At 33.2% G+C, this 20218-nt stretch overlaps 1 protein-coding gene across 6 annotated transcripts in view; it reads left to right on the top strand.

Moving 5' to 3' along the window:
* LOC129798859 (uncharacterized) overlaps positions 1–18935 on the top strand; it is a 48540-nt gene extending 29605 nt beyond the window's left edge. For 4 of the 6 annotated variants that reach the window (XM_055842297.1, XM_055842295.1, XM_055842299.1 and 1 more), the window contains 6 exons: positions 11177–11288; positions 11505–11773; positions 11858–11996; positions 17297–17397; positions 17585–17638; positions 17708–18935. In XM_055842297.1, the coding sequence (XP_055698272.1) occupies positions 11177–11288; positions 11505–11773; positions 11858–11996; positions 17297–17397; positions 17585–17638; positions 17708–17811 (779 nt within the window). In that variant the 3' untranslated portion in view covers positions 17812–18935. The remainder of the gene's footprint in view (positions 1–11176; positions 11289–11504; positions 11774–11857; positions 11997–17296; positions 17398–17584; positions 17639–17707) is intronic. The other 2 variants (XM_055842296.1, XM_055842300.1) reach the window with 1 other exon arrangement.
* Positions 18936–20218: the final 1283 nt, after the last annotated feature.

Below are 20218 nucleotides of genomic sequence, written 5' to 3' on the forward strand. Positions count from 1 at the left end.
AAACTCATAAAGAGACACTCTTTTTGAGCCGTTTTTTAAATAAAATTTATAAAATTTATACACTTCACTTTTCCGCTATAAATACAATAGATTAGCATGATATTCCAATAAAGGATCTCACATTCACAAATACGGTAGTTTGTTAATACCGGTATTTTTGAAGACTATAAGGGAAACATAAAATAATAATAAGAGAAATGACTGAGGTAATCATAAACGATTTTCGAAATATTACAGTCGTATTGTGAAGTGTAGTGAGACTCGAAAAAAATGATCCATTACAATGGACTTTCATTCCAGTACTTCAAAAATCGAATTAACAGCAGTAGAACAAAATCTAGATGCTGTAGATGTTGGTGCCTTTGCATCCTGCTTTTTGTAGTTTTTAGTTTTAGCACCTAAGTATAGTCTAAAAGACCATCACTAACTACTCTTATGGTTTTTAGATCATTTTTAAGAGCTTGAATTAAAGAAAAGCTTACGAATATTGGGAGTGCAAGCAAAGTAACCCCCAGAGTGGAAAATCACCAACGTCTACCGTACCTTTATTTTGCAATTTGGATCAATTTGGATAAAGCTGAGCTAAGAAATTCATTATGAGGAGGCATTGACCTTGGGCAGACCTGCGACAAACAAAGTGGCTGAAGCAAAGTCTAGATCTTGTCTTGAAGTGATTTGGGATCACCCGCGAACATCATTCTGAATTAGCGGAAGGTCACAAGGGTAGACTGTTAATCTAAATGACCTAAGCTAGCGACCTCGATTAAAAAACGCGGTTGAAAATGAATGAATGAATGGATAAAGCTCACCAAAGAAAACTATATTGTACCGTAGATGCGGGAACTTGATCGTCCGTGGGTGACTTTGGCCCCCTCGTAAGATCGTAATTCGTAAGCTTTTTTTTCAATTCTAGCACTTAAGGACGGTCTTTAGCGATCTGATCTACCATGTTCGATCGGTAAAGAACATTCTTATACATTAGAATTAAAGAAAAGTTTAAGAACAGTAGTGGCGCAAAATCACCCACGGAGAACAAAGTTACCCTCATCTACGGTACCAAAAGTTTAAGACAGAAGATTTAGCGCAGTTTTTAAAGATCCTGAAAGTCCAAATAACAAAGAATTTTGTTGGATTTTGCCCTTAATAATACATGCCCTTTTAATTTTAATCATTTGGCCTTAATACAAAATCTAATGTCAAATTTTCTAAAACAATTGTCTAAAAAGAAATTAGAAAAGTAATTTAGGACTGAATGTTTAGCTCGGTTACCGAAGGGAAAAGTATACCAAAAATTTCACGTTCTGAGTAATTTGAACCTTTGTTCTGATAAGATAACTTATTTACCTATTTCATAAAATTCTTTGAAAATAAACCATATTGTAGGGGGCTGGTATTATAATTGTAAATTAAATGGTTTTTATAACAAATTAACCAATAAAAGCTTTGTTATAAATTTATTAAGAAATGATTTAACAATATTGAAAAAAAATAAAATACAAATTATCAATCGGGAACGTTTTGGGTCAATAAATAATAGGGGAGACTGGGGTAAAAAGTCACAAATTCAAAATTTGAAAATTCAATATCTTCCAATATAAAACAGGTAGCGACTTAATTTTTCTTCCATAAATGGCCTCCATAGACCTTCCTCAAAGTCGTAAGTTTCTTAGAATTCGAACAAGGGATTCAGAAAATAAAAAATATTGAAATTTTTAGCCCTATTTTTGAAATGTTTTCCTTACAACAGATATCAATTTTGACCTACTTATTTTCCAAAATGGATGTACTAGTAAATATTTCCTAAATGATTTGGATTCTATGAATACGAAACCACTATCTATTTTAGAGTTTTACAAAGATTCTTTTCTCCAGAAATCCTTTTATCAAAAATGGTCACTTGGGGTAAAAAGTAACAAAAGGTATGGAACAAAAAGTAGCAAAGACCGAAGCAATTTCTGATGTCTCACGGCGAGAAGAAACGTCATTTCCGCATCTCGACGTCTTTTGTCTGCATTGGTCAAACGATTAACAGTTTCTTGTGTTTTTTTTTTTCTAAAATAGCTTGAAAAGCGCTTTTCTCGTTCAGATAGTGAAAACTGTGTTTTAGAAGAATAAATTTTCTATGAATATATGTCACCTAGCTATATTTTTTAAATTTATGAAAGCCCGTAATAAAGCAAATGAAAATGTGATAATATCCCATACCTGTTACTATTTGCCCCAGCATTTTTGAAAATGGTCACAAAATTACCTTTTAGAAAACTGCTCGATAAGTGTATTTCCTTACAAAATAGAGGAAAATGACTTTTACAAAGTTGTAGAGCAGTAAATTTCCTATAAAACTGCACTAATTAGAAATTTCTGGGGCACCAGGGTAGCTTGTAAAAAACTAAAATATCCGTTTTTAGACTTTTTGCCCCAGTCTCCCCTATCGAAAAGGTCATGTATGCCTTTCTAAATTAAAACTAAAGTAGAACATTATCTTCTAATCTTAATTTACGCAGAACATTGATATTAAATTTTAATATCGGATATTAAAATTAAATTTTTTTCGTTAAAGTAGAATTTGAATCGATTTAGAATAATTGGGAGATATTTAAAAGTATTATTAAAAATTTGAGAAAAAAATTATCAATTATTTAAAAAAAAAATTACACGTTCTGTTCAATTTTACAAGCTTCAGCTCATTAAAAATCCTCCTTTCTAATTAGATTAATTAAAATTCAAAATGCATAAGTAAAATTGCACTCAAGATTTCAGTTTTATAACTCGTCGAACATTACAACTTGTCATTTACTTTATTTATTTCCCATAATTATTCAGCGTCAACCAAACTTTTCTGTACCACAAAGACTTTCGAGAAAAGAATATTTTTAGTGGGAGTTGTTTTTTATAGCTTTGAACTTCCGGAAGTTTCATTAAACCTCTACATCTTTAAGCCAAGATCTCATAACTCTTTTTTTTAATTTTCTTTTCAATCCCAATTGCGAAATAAACTGATCTAATCCAATAACATTTAAGTGCTTTAAATCAATAAATTTCTAGAGACAAAACAACAATAAACTCTATACGAAAAATTTCACTTTTCTTTTTTTACGAAACGGAAATCCCAAAATAACAAAATTTAGCACTAATCTCATAATTCAAGGTGATAAATTGCTCATAATGTTTTATGCAATCCATCAACATCTCTTTAAGATAGCGGAAGGAATAGAAACATTTTGAGGATGACAATTTAAAATAGAAAAGAGAAATCAAATAAATTTGTATTTTTTTGCTCTAAATAGACCGCTAATTTTTGACAAAATCATAGTATTGTATGCAAATGATGTTTTAGGCGCATTAATCAGCAAATTTCCGTTTTTTCAATTTTTTTTTTCACTTTTCTCCCCATTGTCAATGGATTCTTAATATCATTTATGAACTTTCAAAGTCACACCTTCGAGATACTTATCTCAATGGGTAGATCATTAAATAAATCTCTCATTTTCACCCACTTAGCATTACTGGAATACTTCTGAAACATTTTTTTGTTCGTTCCTCAATCGTGCAATTTATTGTTGTAAAAATTCTTGAGCTTCTCTTCAGGAGAAATTTAAATTGTTAAATGGATGATTTTTGCCCATTTCACTTAACTACTTCAAATTACCCATTGTCTTCGAGGGAAAATTCTTTAGAAAAGTATTTTTTGTGAATGTCAAACACGAAAAATCATTTAAATTCTTCATCGTGCAATAAATGTTTTTTGTTTTAGGATAATATAAAAAAGCTTTTTTCAGCTGAAAAAGAAGGTCATGCATGGACAAAATAAGTGCAAATTTTTAGAGAAAATCTCTTCTAAACCAAAAACAAATCTCTTTTACTATGCTTATGAGCTTTTATGTCTCTATGCTTCGACGCTTACATATTTTATATTGTGGGAATGGGCAAAGGGATTCAAGAAGGAATTTAGCAAGAGACGTTACATGATATTTTTTTTAATTAAATTCCTTTTAGTCATAATCTATAGCGGGTGGGTATCACATTCATTTTTTTATTTTCTTATTCAGTTCTATATAATCATATTCTCTAATGAGACATGACAATACAAACCTTCCAGCCAATTTTGAAAGAAAGACAAAAAAGACAAGACAGGAAACTGTGACAAGTTTGGCAATAAAAAACCACATATTGGAAAAATCTGACATTAACTTTTCCTCAGAAAACTGAAGAAAAAAAACCGACAAGACGGAAACAAATCCTATATCATTATGGTCTGTTGATTTTGCAACAAAACTAACGACAAAATTACAAATGTGTTGTCGTGGATTGTTTTTAATTAAAAAAAAGACAAGTAACAAGAAAATGAAGATATTATGTTACAAAGTCAAAAGTGGCTGGTTTCATTTATTAATTTCAACATCACACTGCATGCTTTTGCTTTTTCCAAATTTCTACATCACTTTTTTCTGTTATGCTTTTTTTATGTTTTACTTCAAAACATTTACTAAAACATTTGTACTTTTGATTTGGAAGAAAAGACAACACATAAATTGTTACTTTTCATTCTCTTTTGCATTACCTCTGTAAATTCATTATAATGTCCTAGATAATTTGAAATCCTCCCAAATATTTCCCAATCCCACATTCCTTTAACCTTTAAGGACGAGTAGCACCGGTGCGGTGTTCCAAAAACAAAAATAATTCTTTCAACTATAAAAAGTTATTTTCCCCTTTAAATAGTCAGAAAAAAATGTTTTTGTTTTTTGGGACACCGGTGTCTTATTCGTCCTTAAATGGTTGACCCGTAAAGGCTCAAGGTTTTATTACAGTCCCAATTATTACTATTATTTCATTTATTTATAAAAAAAGGACCTTGTAGGTTCGTAATTGATGTCAACAATTAAGCTTTTGACAGACCAATAGATTTCTTATCTATTTAAAGAGATCGAGATATCAAAAGAAGTTAACTCAACATTTAGTGGTAAAGTACCCTTATGCTCTCGGTACACTTACGACTTAATCCAAGGAACGGCTTAACTTAATTATAATCAAAATAACGAATTGAATAATTTCCCATCAGTTTCCCAATAGGCCACTTCTCGGCTTATGCCCAGAGGCAGTTTAGTCAGAAACTGATGGAAATTATATCTAATCATTATTTTTATTATAATTACGTACACCATCTCTCGACTTAAGTCGTAAGTGAGTCTAGGCCATTATGGCTTTATTGGAATCCAAAAGGCTCTTTGCCAACATTTTCCAATCTTTAATAAATCTTTAAAATTTGTTAAGTATTTCTTCAGGTTTTTAGAATAATTTAATAGAGAAAATGGTTTATTTCTATTATTTTAAACTCTGAAACATAGCGAATTCATCTTAATGCAGTATAAAGAGTGTTAACAATATCACCTAAAAAATTTACTAAGTGAATTTCTTTTTTTTTTATGTTGTGTAACTATCTAAGAAAAATATTTGCTATCCAGAATTCAGGTCAAAAAGAGTGGCAAAGCGTCCCAGGCTTTGCGAAATGCTCAAACTCGTGACTTAGATGCTATATCGCTAAAGTACTTTTGCATCATTTATCATTCATCGGTTCTCAACAGATTTGAACCGATTCATAAGTCATTCAAAAGATCCTCCAAAATTGTTTTAAAAGTAAATAGAGTTGATTTTCGAATAAAAATTAGTTATCGGATATGAACTGGTTCATTAACGGTTCAGAACCGATTGAAACCGGTTGTTTTATAGGAAATTCCAAGACCTTTCCAACAACCCCAAACATGACCCCATTCGTTTGATAAATGAACTCTCTAGTGTCTTTTTAACCTTTGATCTTGAAAAACCGTTATTAGGAATGATTCAACACTATTTTCGTCTAAGGGCGAAATGTCCGCCTGGATAATAGGGTGTTTCAACAAAGAAAAAAAATTTTGGCACTATTCTCAGGATGCTGTATTAGGTGAGATTCTTAACAATCTCACCTACTATAATCCTAACAAAATTTCATGTCGTCCGATCGACCTCAAACTTGGCCAAAATGTGTTTCGCCACTTCCTGATCACGAATATATATGTGGCTATTTTACGTTCCCGGCCGGCCGGCCGGCCGGCCGGCCGCTCTTTGGAGCTTAATAGCTCCTAAACTAAAAAAGATATCGACTTGCGGTTTTCGGCAAAGGTTATATATCGGGTAAAAATTGCAACTTGGTGCATTGACCCCCCAACCCCCACCCCTCCTTCCGCCATTTTGAAGACCCCCCTTTTTTTGTTTTCTCAATAGCTCCGCCCCTATGGCATCGAGCGGGCTCAAATTTTAGAATGTTATAGCTGGGCCTTAGAGCTTTCCATCAATACCAAACTTAAGGTCCCCCGACCTCCCTGACCCGAGCTATAAGGGTCCAAAAAAAATTTCTTAAAATGGCCATAACTCCGGTTCTAATTGTCAGAATTTAAAAAGTGAGGGCTTTTTGGAAAGCTCTCGTGAAATGCCACCTCCCCTTCTAACATCGCAAGTTCATAAAACCACCGCTAGGGGCGCTATTATTAAAAAGAAAATTTTTAAAACTTATAAGTTAAATAACTCAAAAATTCCATTGTGCATCGGGCTGAAATTTTAGTATGTTGTAGCCGTTGATTATACCTATCAAACAAAAAAAACCTTAAGTCGATCCATAACCCCTGACCCGAGCTATAAGGGGTCAAAGTTCGAACATTGACCGGCCTCTATCTCCGGTTCTAACTAACATAGCGAGCTAAATTTTACCTTTTTGGTTTCGTCTCGATGAGTACTTTCAGATGGAAGTTCAAAAATTCACCACAGGTGGCGCTGTGATAGCGTCAAAATTCATCGAAATTCAAAGTCACTTTTCTCAAAAACGGCATTGTGCAAGTTAATGAAATTTTAGTATGTTGTAGTCCAGTCTAGGACGTTTCCAAAATGGTGCGTATGTGCGCTGTGGTTAAAACAGAACCGGAGATATAAGGGGTCAAAGTTCACAAAATTCAAAAAATCATATCTCCGGTTCTATGTGACCGATTTTGATGAATGAGGGCTTAAACGAAAGATCTCACCAAATGCTACAACTTTCTAGAATATTTGAACTTCGTGGGACCAACACCAGGGGCGCCACAGTCGAAAAACCAATTTCAATATCACATAACCTCAATTATCTCGACTGTCGCTGAACCGATTTTGATGATTACTTCGATATAATTATAGAGGACATTTGTCTCTACATTTCATCCATACATCATTTTCCACTCAGACTACGCTATCACTCCGATTTTGCCGTTTAAGTGTGAAAAAATTGATTTTTCCCATAATAACGCTTTGAAATCACTCAGATGCCAATTTGACTGCCTCTACTCCACCAAGACACTTAAAATAGGGGTTTAAATGGAAAGTCCCGCAAAATACAACAATTCTTTGATATAGTTGAAGTTCAACAAATGACTACTTGGGGAACTCTGGATGAAAAAACGAGTTAAGAAACAAAAAAACTCGCTTATCTTGGCTTCTGAGTAATCGATGAGATCATGTTCTATAGGAAAATTATAGAGTACATTCTGGTCTACATTTCACCCATATATCACTTTTGTGCCAGTTCATCCAAATCCTTGATATTTTGGTTTAAATACAAAATTTGTATAATTTCACGAATTTGATTCAAGATAACTGAATGGCGTCTCCCAACTTCAGCTCCAAATCGAATTTGCATGCACTCCGAGTTAGCTCACGTTAAGAATCTCACCTACATAAGCCGGTTAGGATTATCTGTCCCTTTGATGAGACAAGACAATTTTTCTTCGACGACCATATGATCAGACGCCGTTTAGAGGTGGCTGAACGACCCTTTCTGTAGCGTAAATTTAGAAAAATGTTCCACAGAAAGGGTCATTCAGCTACCTCTAAACAGCGTTTGATCATATGGTCGTCGAAGAAAAACTTTCTTGTCTCATCAAATGCAGCACCCTGAGAATAGTGCCAAAAACATTTTTCCTCTTTGAAAAACCCTAGTGGGTTTTTCGAGCAATCCCAAAAATAACATGGTTTTGGATGGGAAGGGGAGGGGTGGCGGGAAATGAGGGGCATATTAATGATCTTTGGGTCGACTTATGGGAGGGTCCTCCGAAGGTCCCAAGTCGCTATCTCTAACCGCTTGGCCTCTAGAGCTGGCGACAGCCTGACGGACAGACGGACAAACAGCGTGACGACATTTCTCAGAAATCGTCTGAAACGTGAAGATTTGTTAATAAAAGTGGTCTGCGGGGGGTGGAAGGTGGAAATTTGGGGGGGGGGGGTGCAAAAATCGAGGGATTCGAGCAGTAAAAGAAGAATGAAGGAAAATCGACGCGATGTTAAACTTTCCGTAAGGAAACTAACCGTAATTTTCCGAAACAAGAAAAGATCAACAAAATACGCATTTCTACCTATGTTGAGGTATTTTTCCGACATCGTTAAGGGGTTATGACTGTAAGATAATGCCGAAAATAACCACCATATTTTCTATATATTTTTTTTTCCAACATAATAAAAGTCTGTTTAATTCAAGCTCTTAAATAATATAAAAGTAGGGGAAAGTACTCTCCCTTCGAACATTCATGCCATCGAATAATGTGAATTTTCTGTTAGTTTTCCTAAGAAATTTACACATTTCTATTAAATATTTGTTGGCTTATCATCAATTGTTGATAATTCCGTGATAATTTAGTGTAAATCTCTTACGAAAAACCAAAGAAATTCCCATTATTCAAAGGCATGAACGTTCAAAGGGAGAGCACTTTCCCCTATACAGTAAACTACATTTTCTGAAATTTTTATTAAAAAATCATAAAAATTCAGTCGTTTTAACGTGATTTTCGGAGATCATTTTGAAAAACTTAATTTTCTGTGAATGAAATTACTCAGAGTGAATACATTAAAGTAAGCTAATCTCGTGATTGAACGGTGAATTTTCGAGAAAAAAAATTAAATTTGGATTTTTGAATAATTTTATACATAACATATTTTTACCATTTACAGCTTATTGACATCACGTTCCGTAATGTAAAATAGGTTGGGCTCAAGGTAATAAAAAATTTACGGTTCAAATACGAGTTTAACTCACATGCTAACAGGAAATATTTAGTTTTTCGACGTCAGATGAATTTATTTTGAGTAATCTTGTCTACCATAAATTCAGCTTTTCTTCAAAAACCATCTAGAAAAATTAGATCCCAAATTCAGAATATCAAGAAGTAAGGGTACGATGTCTTTCTTTGTACTTTTATTGACTTTGCACTACTACGGTACACAAAACTTCTACCTACTATACATACAAGGACTAAATTTTCAAAGCTTTTAAACTAAAATTTCAGAAAATATAGTTGAAATGTTGTACTTTAACATGCCTAAAAGCTTCAACTAAATAGATTTTTTCTAAAGTTAAAACAAATGTTTGGATTTTTTTTGAAATTGCCTGACCCACGTACTCCCTTAAGAAATAAAGACTACAGTAACCAAAAATAGTTTCCCGAAAACAATTTGGACTGGACAAATTGTGCAGAAAATAAATTACCCAAAATCGACGTAATGGATTTAAAAATGAACAAAAATTGAAATGTTAAACTTCTCTTCTCATCATTAATTTTAATTCTGGCCGTAAGGAACTGTCAAACTTTTAAACATTCAATATTTACAGAGTTTTAAATTTGAGCTCTAACAATATTAACCCTGGTGTTACCACAAAATTTAAAGATTGCCTTATTGCATGATTTTGTCCAAATTTCACGAAAAACAAAGTTTTCGAAATAAATATAAGTGTAGGGCATTCTGAATAATATTTTACAATATTTATTTATTAGTTAGTTAGAATTCAATTCACTGGAAACAGTGAAATCTTCAGACCGTAAAACTGATTTAATTTAATGTTTAATAGCCTAATAGGTAACAAAATTTAATTTAAAATGCATATTTTGTGATTTTTTATGTCTCAAATTACTTGTGTTTTTTAGTTATGCCCAACTGCCGACCATAACTTAATGTTATCTTTCCGGAAATTAATCTTTAATAATTATTTGAGTGTTTAATAGTGTCAAAATTAATGTCATTAATTTTCATTAGGAAACATATAAAACATTTTGCTTTTAAACTTTTACTTACTAAATTCAATAATCAAGCAAGTAAGTAACCGGTTTTTCATTTTCTTGCTAAATTTTTCGTTGGAAATTTAAGGTCATTTAAGAATTAACCGAAATGTTTTTTTAACTGATCACGTATTCAATTCTTTTGTATTCTTTGAGACTCTGCGTACCTAGAGGGTAAACAATTTTTCGGACTATTTAGAATCCGATAAAAAAATCGATTCCTGTGGACGATTACAAATTATAAGAACATCCAAATTTAGGATTTTTTTTTGCAGAAGTCTGATCAAATCCTGAACTAAGATATTTTTGATGAAAAATCGTAAAATTGTCTCTCCGGATCAATTATAGCCTGTTACCAAAGATAAATTTTTAAGAATGAATTGTCACTCTTATAAAGTTCTTACCTGTGTAAATAGAATTCTTTTGCAAACTTCTAATTTTCTAGAAAAAAAAATGGTTTAAAACTGAAGTATTGGTATTGGTTTGATAGGATCTCACAGCGCTAAAACAAAAATTGAGCCATTGCGGGTTAAATCCATTCCAGAAAAAAAAATTACTGAATTCTCTCCTCCTCCTCTCTCTATTCCTTAAATCCGAAAACAACTTTTGTCTAAAACATGATGCATTCTGTTACTAAAAACAATTTTAAAACATACAAAAACTAAACCAAAACTGACCAAATGGATTTTGCTAAAAGAACTGACTGAAGAACTAAAAACGAGGTCTATAACTTTGTTGTGGAAGATTTTTGCTTGAGACATTTTTTTTTTCATCTGCTCCTAACGTTTATCTATCATTATCGCTGTGGGTGGTGACTTTTTGACTGAAAAGCTAAACACTCTCTCTCTCTACTTCATGCCATTCTTCTGCTTTGCTGAAGGCCATTATCACAGAGAGTCTAACTTTCGGAGATTTTTGCAGCATGAAATATTTTTTTTAAAAAGTTAAATTTTCTTTGCTTCAACTCACAAAATTATTGCGCTCTTTTTGACTCAATTCCTTCTTGAATCCTTCTTTTGCTGGAAGGGGGTCAAAAGAGGCTTTCTTACTTACCTTCTATCCCATGCCAGGATGTGGAATTTCCATTGCGAAACAAACAGCTCAACGGAGAATTGTTGGCGGAGATGATGCTGGATTTGGATCTTTTCCATGGCAAGCCTACATTCGAATTGGCTCCTCAAGGTAATCCCCATCAAGTCTCCTGCAATTAAAAAAAAATCTATTTTTTGTAGTTGTTATGAAGGTCTCTCATTAGTGCTTCACATCATTATTTAACAGAAATCATCCTTAACAAAGTGCTTATCATCATTTACAATACTAACCGGCTTTTTTCCTCACTCTCTCTCTCTCTCGCGATCGCTCGTTCGTGTCCTGAAACGTGCGCCATAAACACGACAGGTCTCTGCTTTCCAGATGCGGTGGCTCATTAATATCACGCCGACACGTGGTCACTGCTGGCCACTGTGTCGCCAGAGCCAGCCCTCGCCAAGTGCATGTTACTCTTGGGGATTATGTGATCAATTCGGCCGTGGAGCCCCTTCCGGCCTACACCTTTGGCGTCCGTCGCATCGATGTCCATCCCTATTTCAAATTCACTCCACAGGCCGATCGCTATGATGTCTCAGTGCTCACCCTCGAACGGCCCGTGCATTATATGCCACACATTGGTAAGTTCGTGCCAAATCTAACCCAACCCAAAAATGAAATAAACCCAAAAAAGCATTAGATACTGACCTTGGAAGTTATTGCAGCTCCGATATGCCTGCCGGAGAAGAATGAGGATTTCCTGGGGAAATTTGGCTGGGCAGCCGGATGGGGAGCACTGAATCCAGGATCTCGATTAAGGCCAAAGACACTACAAGCTGTTGATGTTCCTGTTATAGACAATAGGTAAGAAATGTAATATAAAACACAATTCCTAATTCCTAGATTAAACTTAAAGACGAAAAAAGATTTATTATTTAATCAAACATCACAAAAAACTGAAATTATTATTTTCATGTTTTGAAAAATTGGGCTAAATTCAGGAATATTAAATACGTTTGATTCTTATTAGCGAAGAAAGGCTGGAATTTAGACCTTATAAACTAGGATAAATATTTCAACGAAAAGAAACATTTTACTGCTCGAATTCCACAGAGAGAGCAGCGTGAATAATCATTCGATTTTGAGTTATTTCGACTCTTTCTCCACTAAAGAGTCGTATTTTGGTAGAATTTTAAAAATATATGATGTTTCGAGTTCTTTAACGTCGCGCTGTTTATACGTTTGTCTGCCTGTCCTTCCGACTGTCGCCAGTTCTAGAACCAAACAATTAAAGATAGAAACCTGAGACTTTCGAGAGACCCCTGCATAAGGTTACCAAAGAACCGTTAACAAACCTCTTATTTTTCCCCAGTTCTCGCACCCCCTCCAAGAACCACTTTTGGGATTACTCGAAAATGCGTCGTGCGATTTTAGAAAACATCAAGGTGGACATTTCGTCCTTAAACGAAAATACCGTTGAATCATTCCAAATAACGGGTTTTCAAAGTCAAAAGTTAAAAAGGCTATAGGGGAGCGTGAGGAGCGTGTTCCTCAACCGAATGGCATCATATTTGGGTTCGATGGAAAAGCCAAGTCTGTGACGGGTTCCAATCGCTTATGGACCGGTAATGAACCGGTTCAAAACTGGTAACTAATTTTTATCCTAAAATCAATTCTATTATTTTTAAGGTATTTTGAAGTATCTTTCGAGTGATTTATGAATTAGTTAAGAACTGGGAAACGATTAATAATGTATGTGTCATATTCTAAAGCTGATGTTCCTTAAGATATCGATTTTGATTAGTTTTAAAGACTAGGCAATAGTTCAGATCTCGCCGTAAGCGAATTTGTCGCACAAGTACCGCAACAAATGGTACTCCCTCCGTTCCGAAATAAGTCGTACGTTTGGGAAAAATTCTTGTTCCGAAATAAGTCATACGTTTGGGAAAAATTGGGATTAATGGAACGTTTGTTGGTAAATCTTTTGTGTATCAACAATTATTTCTTGTAAAGAACTATTGCTAATGTTCAGTACTAAAATTGGGGTCCAGTCTTGATGGTATGTTGAGGAACGAATGTCTTAAAAATGTCTTATTTTTGGCGTTTTATTTTCAATCTAAAATAGGTACAGAATGGTGAGAGATACAGACTTGGGACCTTCGAGGGACCCCCACATAAGTTGACCCTGGGACCATTAATATGTTCTTTATTTTGCCCCTACTCCTTCCCTTCCCCTCCAAAATCATGTTTTTTGGGATTGCTCGAAAACACGTCGTGCGATTTTTTTTCTTCAATTCTGGATATGTTTTAGAGAAACATATAAATTGTCCCAGGGTCAACTTATGGGGGGTCCGCTGAAAATCCCAAGTCCCTATCTATCACCATTTTGCAGCCAGATATTCAAACACATAAAAAAGGATGTTTTTTTTATTGCTCATTCTGCAAAATTTGAGCAATAAAAATGTTATATCGGTAATAACTAGGGAGTTCTACTTGTGCATACTAAAAATTTAGAACAAATTCTAGCCTGTAATGTTAATCACAGTCCATCTTAAAGTAATTAACTATCTACCGGAGTTCTTTGAAAAAAACAAACGCGAAAAATGGACAACTTCAACACATCGAATCCTCAACATACCATCGTGATAGGATCACCATATTATCCCTGAACATAGAGGATAGTTCATACACAAGATATTTGTAAATAACAAAAACATTCTCTGAAACCATTCCATAATCCCTAATTTTTCCCCAACGTACGACTTATTTCGGAACGGAGGGAGTATTAAACCGAATATGATAATCTTCCCGCTGGATTAAGCCTACATAGTCTGATCTCTATGATATGACCTACGCCATCTTTTGCAGCCATTTTGTTGGACCAAAATCCGTTATTAATACACATTTCATATGAGAGCGTATTTTACTCAAATCTACAATTACTTAGGTTGTAAGTGAAAAAAAATCCGGAAGTGATCATGTACAATGCATTAATAAGCGATGGTAGTCATTATATAGAATTCCTATTTACGTAAATAGTTCATAAAATAAAATTTTGGAACAAAAAATAGAGTTTGGGTACAAGTGACAAAATTGTACCAATGCATAATTTTTTTTAAAGGGTTTTTCAAAAATATTAGTCCTTTTCCTAAAAAATCCTAATAAGGTGTGGTGACCCCAATTGAGGCCACCTTGTTGCCTCCGGATCCAGATGATGATGTTTCCTCAATACACTATTTTTTTGAGTTGCTATATTTTTTTATTAAGGAAGATTATTACACTGCCCAATGGCATGGGCTACGTTTACACAGTGACTGAACCAACCTCTTGAATCTAGCTACTCTTTTTATACTAAAATCCTCCACTCGCACCCTAATTCTATTCGACATTATTTCCCGTGGGAAGGTGTCCAATTAGTGATTCAGGACGAACCTCTAGATAACGATCGTCTGGAGACGATCGTTAAGTGCCTATAAAAATATCCAACTATCCACTTTCGCTATCTCTAGAGTTTTCTCCAACACTTCCTATATCCTTAAGAAAGGGGATGCTTAATTGAGATGACCGAGGACCACACACCTTTTCGATCTTTGTTATCTTTGTCCCTATTTCTTTTCGGGCTTTTATGGCTTTCTTGGCGCGAGCTCTTATTTTACGACCGTCTCGAAGAGAAAGTAATCTTAAAAGCTTGTCACCATAGATCACCCACTTTACGAGTTTTCCAGGAATAGAGGGTGCCTTTGTTTGCTTAAGCCAACAAATGCACCCTCTTTTTGGTCACTCATATCTCGCCCATCGTGATCTTACGAACACCTGCCTAATGGCTTTAAGATGTTACTTTGGGCTATAAATTTCGTAAGGATAATTGGATAGAAAACTCTCGCGGCGCTAGACATGATCTATCATGTCTCTTCTTGATATTTCACAAAAGAACCAGCGCGATCATGAATATTTGAAAACCGAGTTGTGATGCACAAAATGCGTCACAACAAAGGTACAATTTGTAGATTTATAATAGAGCTTTCTAACAAAAAAAAAGTTTCAGTCAAAATGTAAATTAGATCTTGAGATATAAAGTGCTTTATAGAATATTATGAAACATTGGTACAATTTTGTCTGGCATTGTACTTCATATTGCCAATATTTGCTCTAACATTTTAGTTAACATTCCCATACAGATTTGAAATGCATATTTCCTTAGAGATAAAGAAAAATAATCTTCGGAAAAATCGTAAAGCGAAAAATTTTCTAAGACAATACACTATTTAAAAACCTGTTGTTGCAGAGCTGGTCAACGAAAAATTCATTGTTGCATTGTGCCCAATGTTGTTTAAAAAAAAACATGTAGCGTTGTTTGACCGCTTATCATTATTTAAGAGATCTGCAGTTCAAAGATTCAAGATAGTAATTTGAATATTTGAAGGACCCCCACGAATGAACTTTCGCACTGCATTACCTTTCTAGTCAGGCTTTTGAGGGACATCTCAAAACTGTTTAATTAGATATTTCCGCTTGGAAAAATTTAACCAATTTCATTCAAAAACTAATTCCATCTAAGTGTTTTCAAGGTCATAGCTTAAGAAAGTTTAGGAAAGCGTACATAAATCAATTGGTAAAGTTTTGATTTGCTCATACGAATTCGATTTTGTTTCAAATTATATTTGCAACTTCTATTCTAATTTCTGTAATCAAAATTAATCTTCTTTTATTTCTGATCAATTTTAGATACTATTTTAAGCGATTTATAAAGATATTGTACAATAGAGCACCAATACATTTGACCAGTAAAAAAAATTTCAGCAATCAATTTCTTTCTCAAACGTTTTACAACTTATCTATCCAACTCTTTAGCATTTTTCTTCTCTTAAACATCACAACAAATTAAATTTAGTTTATTTCAATTTGAATTCGAAAAAGTAAGATGGAAAATGTGAATTTTGATTTCAAGAAATTTTTCTGATTTAAAATGTATGCCGGAGATATTTTGATCCGTGCAAGTTCTGATATGGGCAAAATAAAAAGTATATTTAATTTTCTCTGCAGTCATTGTAGGCGTAAATTACATTAATTTTATTGAATTCATTGTGCAAAATTTAGGTTTCTTACTGACCTAACCGTGCTATCACACTAGGATTTTTTTCAATTTGTAATTTCAATTTAATTTTCAGATGATTTGTTCCTATGCGTTATTTTCCACTAAAAACCAATTGAATTGATAGAACTGCACTTATTTATTAATGAAAACTAATACTTGGTCCAGAAAAACCTGTTTAAGTATGTTAAAATAGCATAAATGTGGTTGCTCAAATAAATTTGATTTCAGCAAATTAAAATGTTAAAATTGTTCACTAATTTCAATTTTATTGCAGTTACACAAGTAGTCTTTCGAAGAAAATTGTTCTTAATAAATTTATACAAGTAATTAATATTATTTGTGCCCAAAATATAAGATAAATACAGTGTTTTAGTGATAAACTTGCATGAAGTGAAGCTTAAGTATCGGGTGTAATTCATTAAGTTCCTCCAAAGCCATTCGAAGGAAATTGTTATGTTAAGAAATTTCAGTTGGGAGTTGGGACAACTTTATACAGATTTTCAATAAGACTATATCAGAGTCGCTGCAATAGCCCTTTGCCTACAAATTTTTTTCTGGCTTTAGTGATCCTTCTGATTAACAGATAAGTGACTTATAAGACATTTTAAGTACTATCACACATTTTTTTGAGTCATTTCTAATCAAAAATCTCGCGGATCTATTTAAAATTGAGCAAATTTCTTGCAAAATGCGTCCTGACTGTGAGAATTTTTAAGTAAATTCTAGAAATCTTAATGGTCAATTGGCTCAATTGAATTTAAAATTAAAACGGGAAAAATCCTAGTGTGATAGCACCGTAAATTTGATATTCTACTAATTCAAATTTATTTTTTTTATTGCTCTTCTGTTCTCTCCCAAAAAGTTATGCAAATCACTTTTCTTAATTCATTACATAACTTAATTATTTACGTACTCGTAAGAAGAGTAATTAAAAGTTTTTCGAGAATTTCTTGAAGTAAAAAATGCACTATTGTGTAATGATTGTTCTTTATTCAAAAGAAATGCATTCACTAAGTGAATGTTGGCAGGAAGAGAATGTTTCTCAATCTCTAATCGTTTTTCTTTTCAGGGTCTGTGAACGATGGCATCGAAGCAATGGCATCAATGTCGTGATTTATCCCGAAATGTTATGCGCTGGCTACCGAGGAGGAGGAAAAGATTCATGTCAAGGTAAAATTGAAAGGAAATTCGATGAAGTAGGGTCTAAATGGGTTTAAAGAAGAGCACATGCTCTATAACGCAAATGTCCCGGGTTTGAATCTCGCTTTAATCACCAAAAATTTTCTGGGATCAAATGGATTGAAATGGGGTCTAAAGAGCTAGATATTTATATTAATTCATAAAAATTATTTTCCAGGTGACAGTGGAGGACCTCTAATGCACGAAAAGAATGGACGATGGTATCTTATAGGTAAAGATTTTCCTGAGAATTTAAAATTCCTTTAAAGAAAATCCCTATTGACCTCTGCCCTTTTTGCAGGAATTGTCTCAGCTGGGTACTCTTGTGCAAATCGTGGCCAACCAGGAATTTACCATCGAGTTGCCTACACCGTCGATTGGATCTCCTACGTGAGCAACTTATAAGGACTTCTTTTAATAATTTTATTGAGTCATTCGGAAAGAGAAAGAGACTTAAAAAGAAAAGACACCGAAGCACTAAATAATGATTTTTGTTGCACTTTTGGGGACTCTTTCTGCAATCAACTTTTACTTTGCAGAGGATTTTATTAAAAAAAACAATGTTTTTCTTGTTTTTTTCGGGGAACTTTTATCACACATTATCCTCTTAATGACTTACAAAACCACAAACTAAACAGAAAAAAAATTGATAAAAAGAAAGTTTTTTGGGGATTACAAAAAAACCAATTAAGATAAACCTTTCGTGTTGTGATAGAACAAAGAAAAAAAGGTTAAAACTTAATCTTGAACTTAATATTTTGCTGAAAGGAACTAGATTATCCCTTGAGAAGTATTATTTCATGGATAGCGTGTTGTAGTAAAATGGCAAAGGATCATTTAAAAGAGGAATTCTTTTGACAAAAAAAATAGAAATACGATATAATCAATTCTTAACTATGTGATATAATCAAATGAGAAAAGGGAGAGAATGAAGAGATGGGAAATTTAGGTGAAAATTGATGTTCCGGAGATGAACAACGACCATTCTGGGATATGTTTCTGTGAAACTGAACAAATGGTTGTGTATATAATTTATTAATGTTAATTATCATGTTTGTAAATAATTTTTAAAGAAAAAAAAACTCTCTAACTTATAAGATGATCAATCAAAAAGCAATGTAAAAAAAACACAAGATTGTATAAACACCCGGAATTACGGCACAAATTGAGAAGATTATCGATGAAAATTTCACCAAAAAAAAGAACCTCCATTTTCAATATTGTTACCAATTTCACCCTTTTTGCAGTGAAATGAAACATGTTTATAAAATGGATTTCCATCGAACCTATTCCGAAGAATAAGTATTGATTGTTTCCTTCCTCTTCTCAAACAATTCAACAAATTTGTGTTTTCCATAAATTACATTTAAGAAAGAGAGATAATCAAGCAATTAAACCAATTGAAAAGCAATCAAATTGTGAGGAAAAGAACAACAAAAATAGCAATATTATTGAGGAAGAGAAAATTGTGTAAAATATTTTGTACATAAACCTCCTTAATTGATATAAAAATAATTACAGTCCAGTCATTAATTGTTGTAATTACTCTATAGACGACGAAAAATAAAAACAAAAAAGATATGAGAAAAACTCTAAAAAAAAAACAACAACAAAAAATTCTAGTATTACTTTCCCCGCAGTACTTTGTCCCTAATTTCCTCCTCATCAATCTCCAATTGATCTCGATTCTGGGAGAAAATTCTGCCACTGGAAGAGTGAAATCTTCATAGAGTTCATCATAATGATCTATCGAAATGTGATTCAACGGATTCAACATTTTTTTTTACCTTCTCAATTGCACTCCTTTGGAAATTTTTCAATGATCCTCTCAAGTCATCATCAACATCTTTTGCGACTTTCTATCACTAATCAACGCATATGAAGCACACAATATTAAAGATAATGTTTTGATTTCTTGTGAACTCATCTGCCACCACGAGATGCACTAATCCTATGTGATTGATTAATCAGCGTGACACAATTCCCTACAATTGAACATTGAAAAGGTGAAGTTGATCATCTAGTCATTTGTGGTTTATTTTCTTAATTGTAAATTTTATAAAATTTCATATCAGCCACTTGAGCTCAAACTTTGCTGAAGTGTGATCTATTTTAATCTTTTTTCCCAAGAGGTATTTATTCATAAGCATACAATATTTTTAATTTTAATGTGAAATATTTTCTTTAATTTTATTTTAGATTGCTTTCATTTTCCTAATTAAAAAAAAACTTTCTGACTTAACAATTTTAAAAATAAATAGGGGAACTGTATTAAATTTCGGCCAGCTTTTAATTTCGGCCACTCCTTTTGTTCCTCAAATTTTCATGAATTTTTAGTCATTGCATACTCTGGCTGAAGATTATACAATGCAAAAAAAAAGAAAAATGTTCTTTCTATAAACTATATTTTGCAAAAAAAAAGATTTCTGAAGAATTCCGGATGGGCAAAGAACTGTGAGTATCAAGGTGGCCGAAATATTAGCCAAAGCTACGTTTATATCTTTTTATTCATTATAAAATGTATTAAGAATAATCTTAGAGAAAACAAAAACGATAAACTATATACGGTTACAACCAATACTCCTTAAAAAGAAATAACAAAAAAATCAATTTGTATTAAAAATATTATATTTCAAACTTAAGGCTTCAGCGGTTGCATGGTTAGAATAGTGTCCTGCACACAGGGAATCTGACTAATGGTAAACTTGTTTTTCTGCAAAGCTTAAGCAATAAAAATGTCTACATAACGACCATAGTATAACCATATTTTGACGAAAAGTATAACCACATTATGACCACATTTTCACAGAAA

The sequence above is a fragment of the Phlebotomus papatasi genome, chromosome 1, assembly GCF_024763615.1.
Source record: "Phlebotomus papatasi isolate M1 chromosome 1, Ppap_2.1, whole genome shotgun sequence".
In the NCBI taxonomy this organism is placed as follows: Eukaryota; Metazoa; Arthropoda; class Insecta; order Diptera; family Psychodidae; genus Phlebotomus; species Phlebotomus papatasi.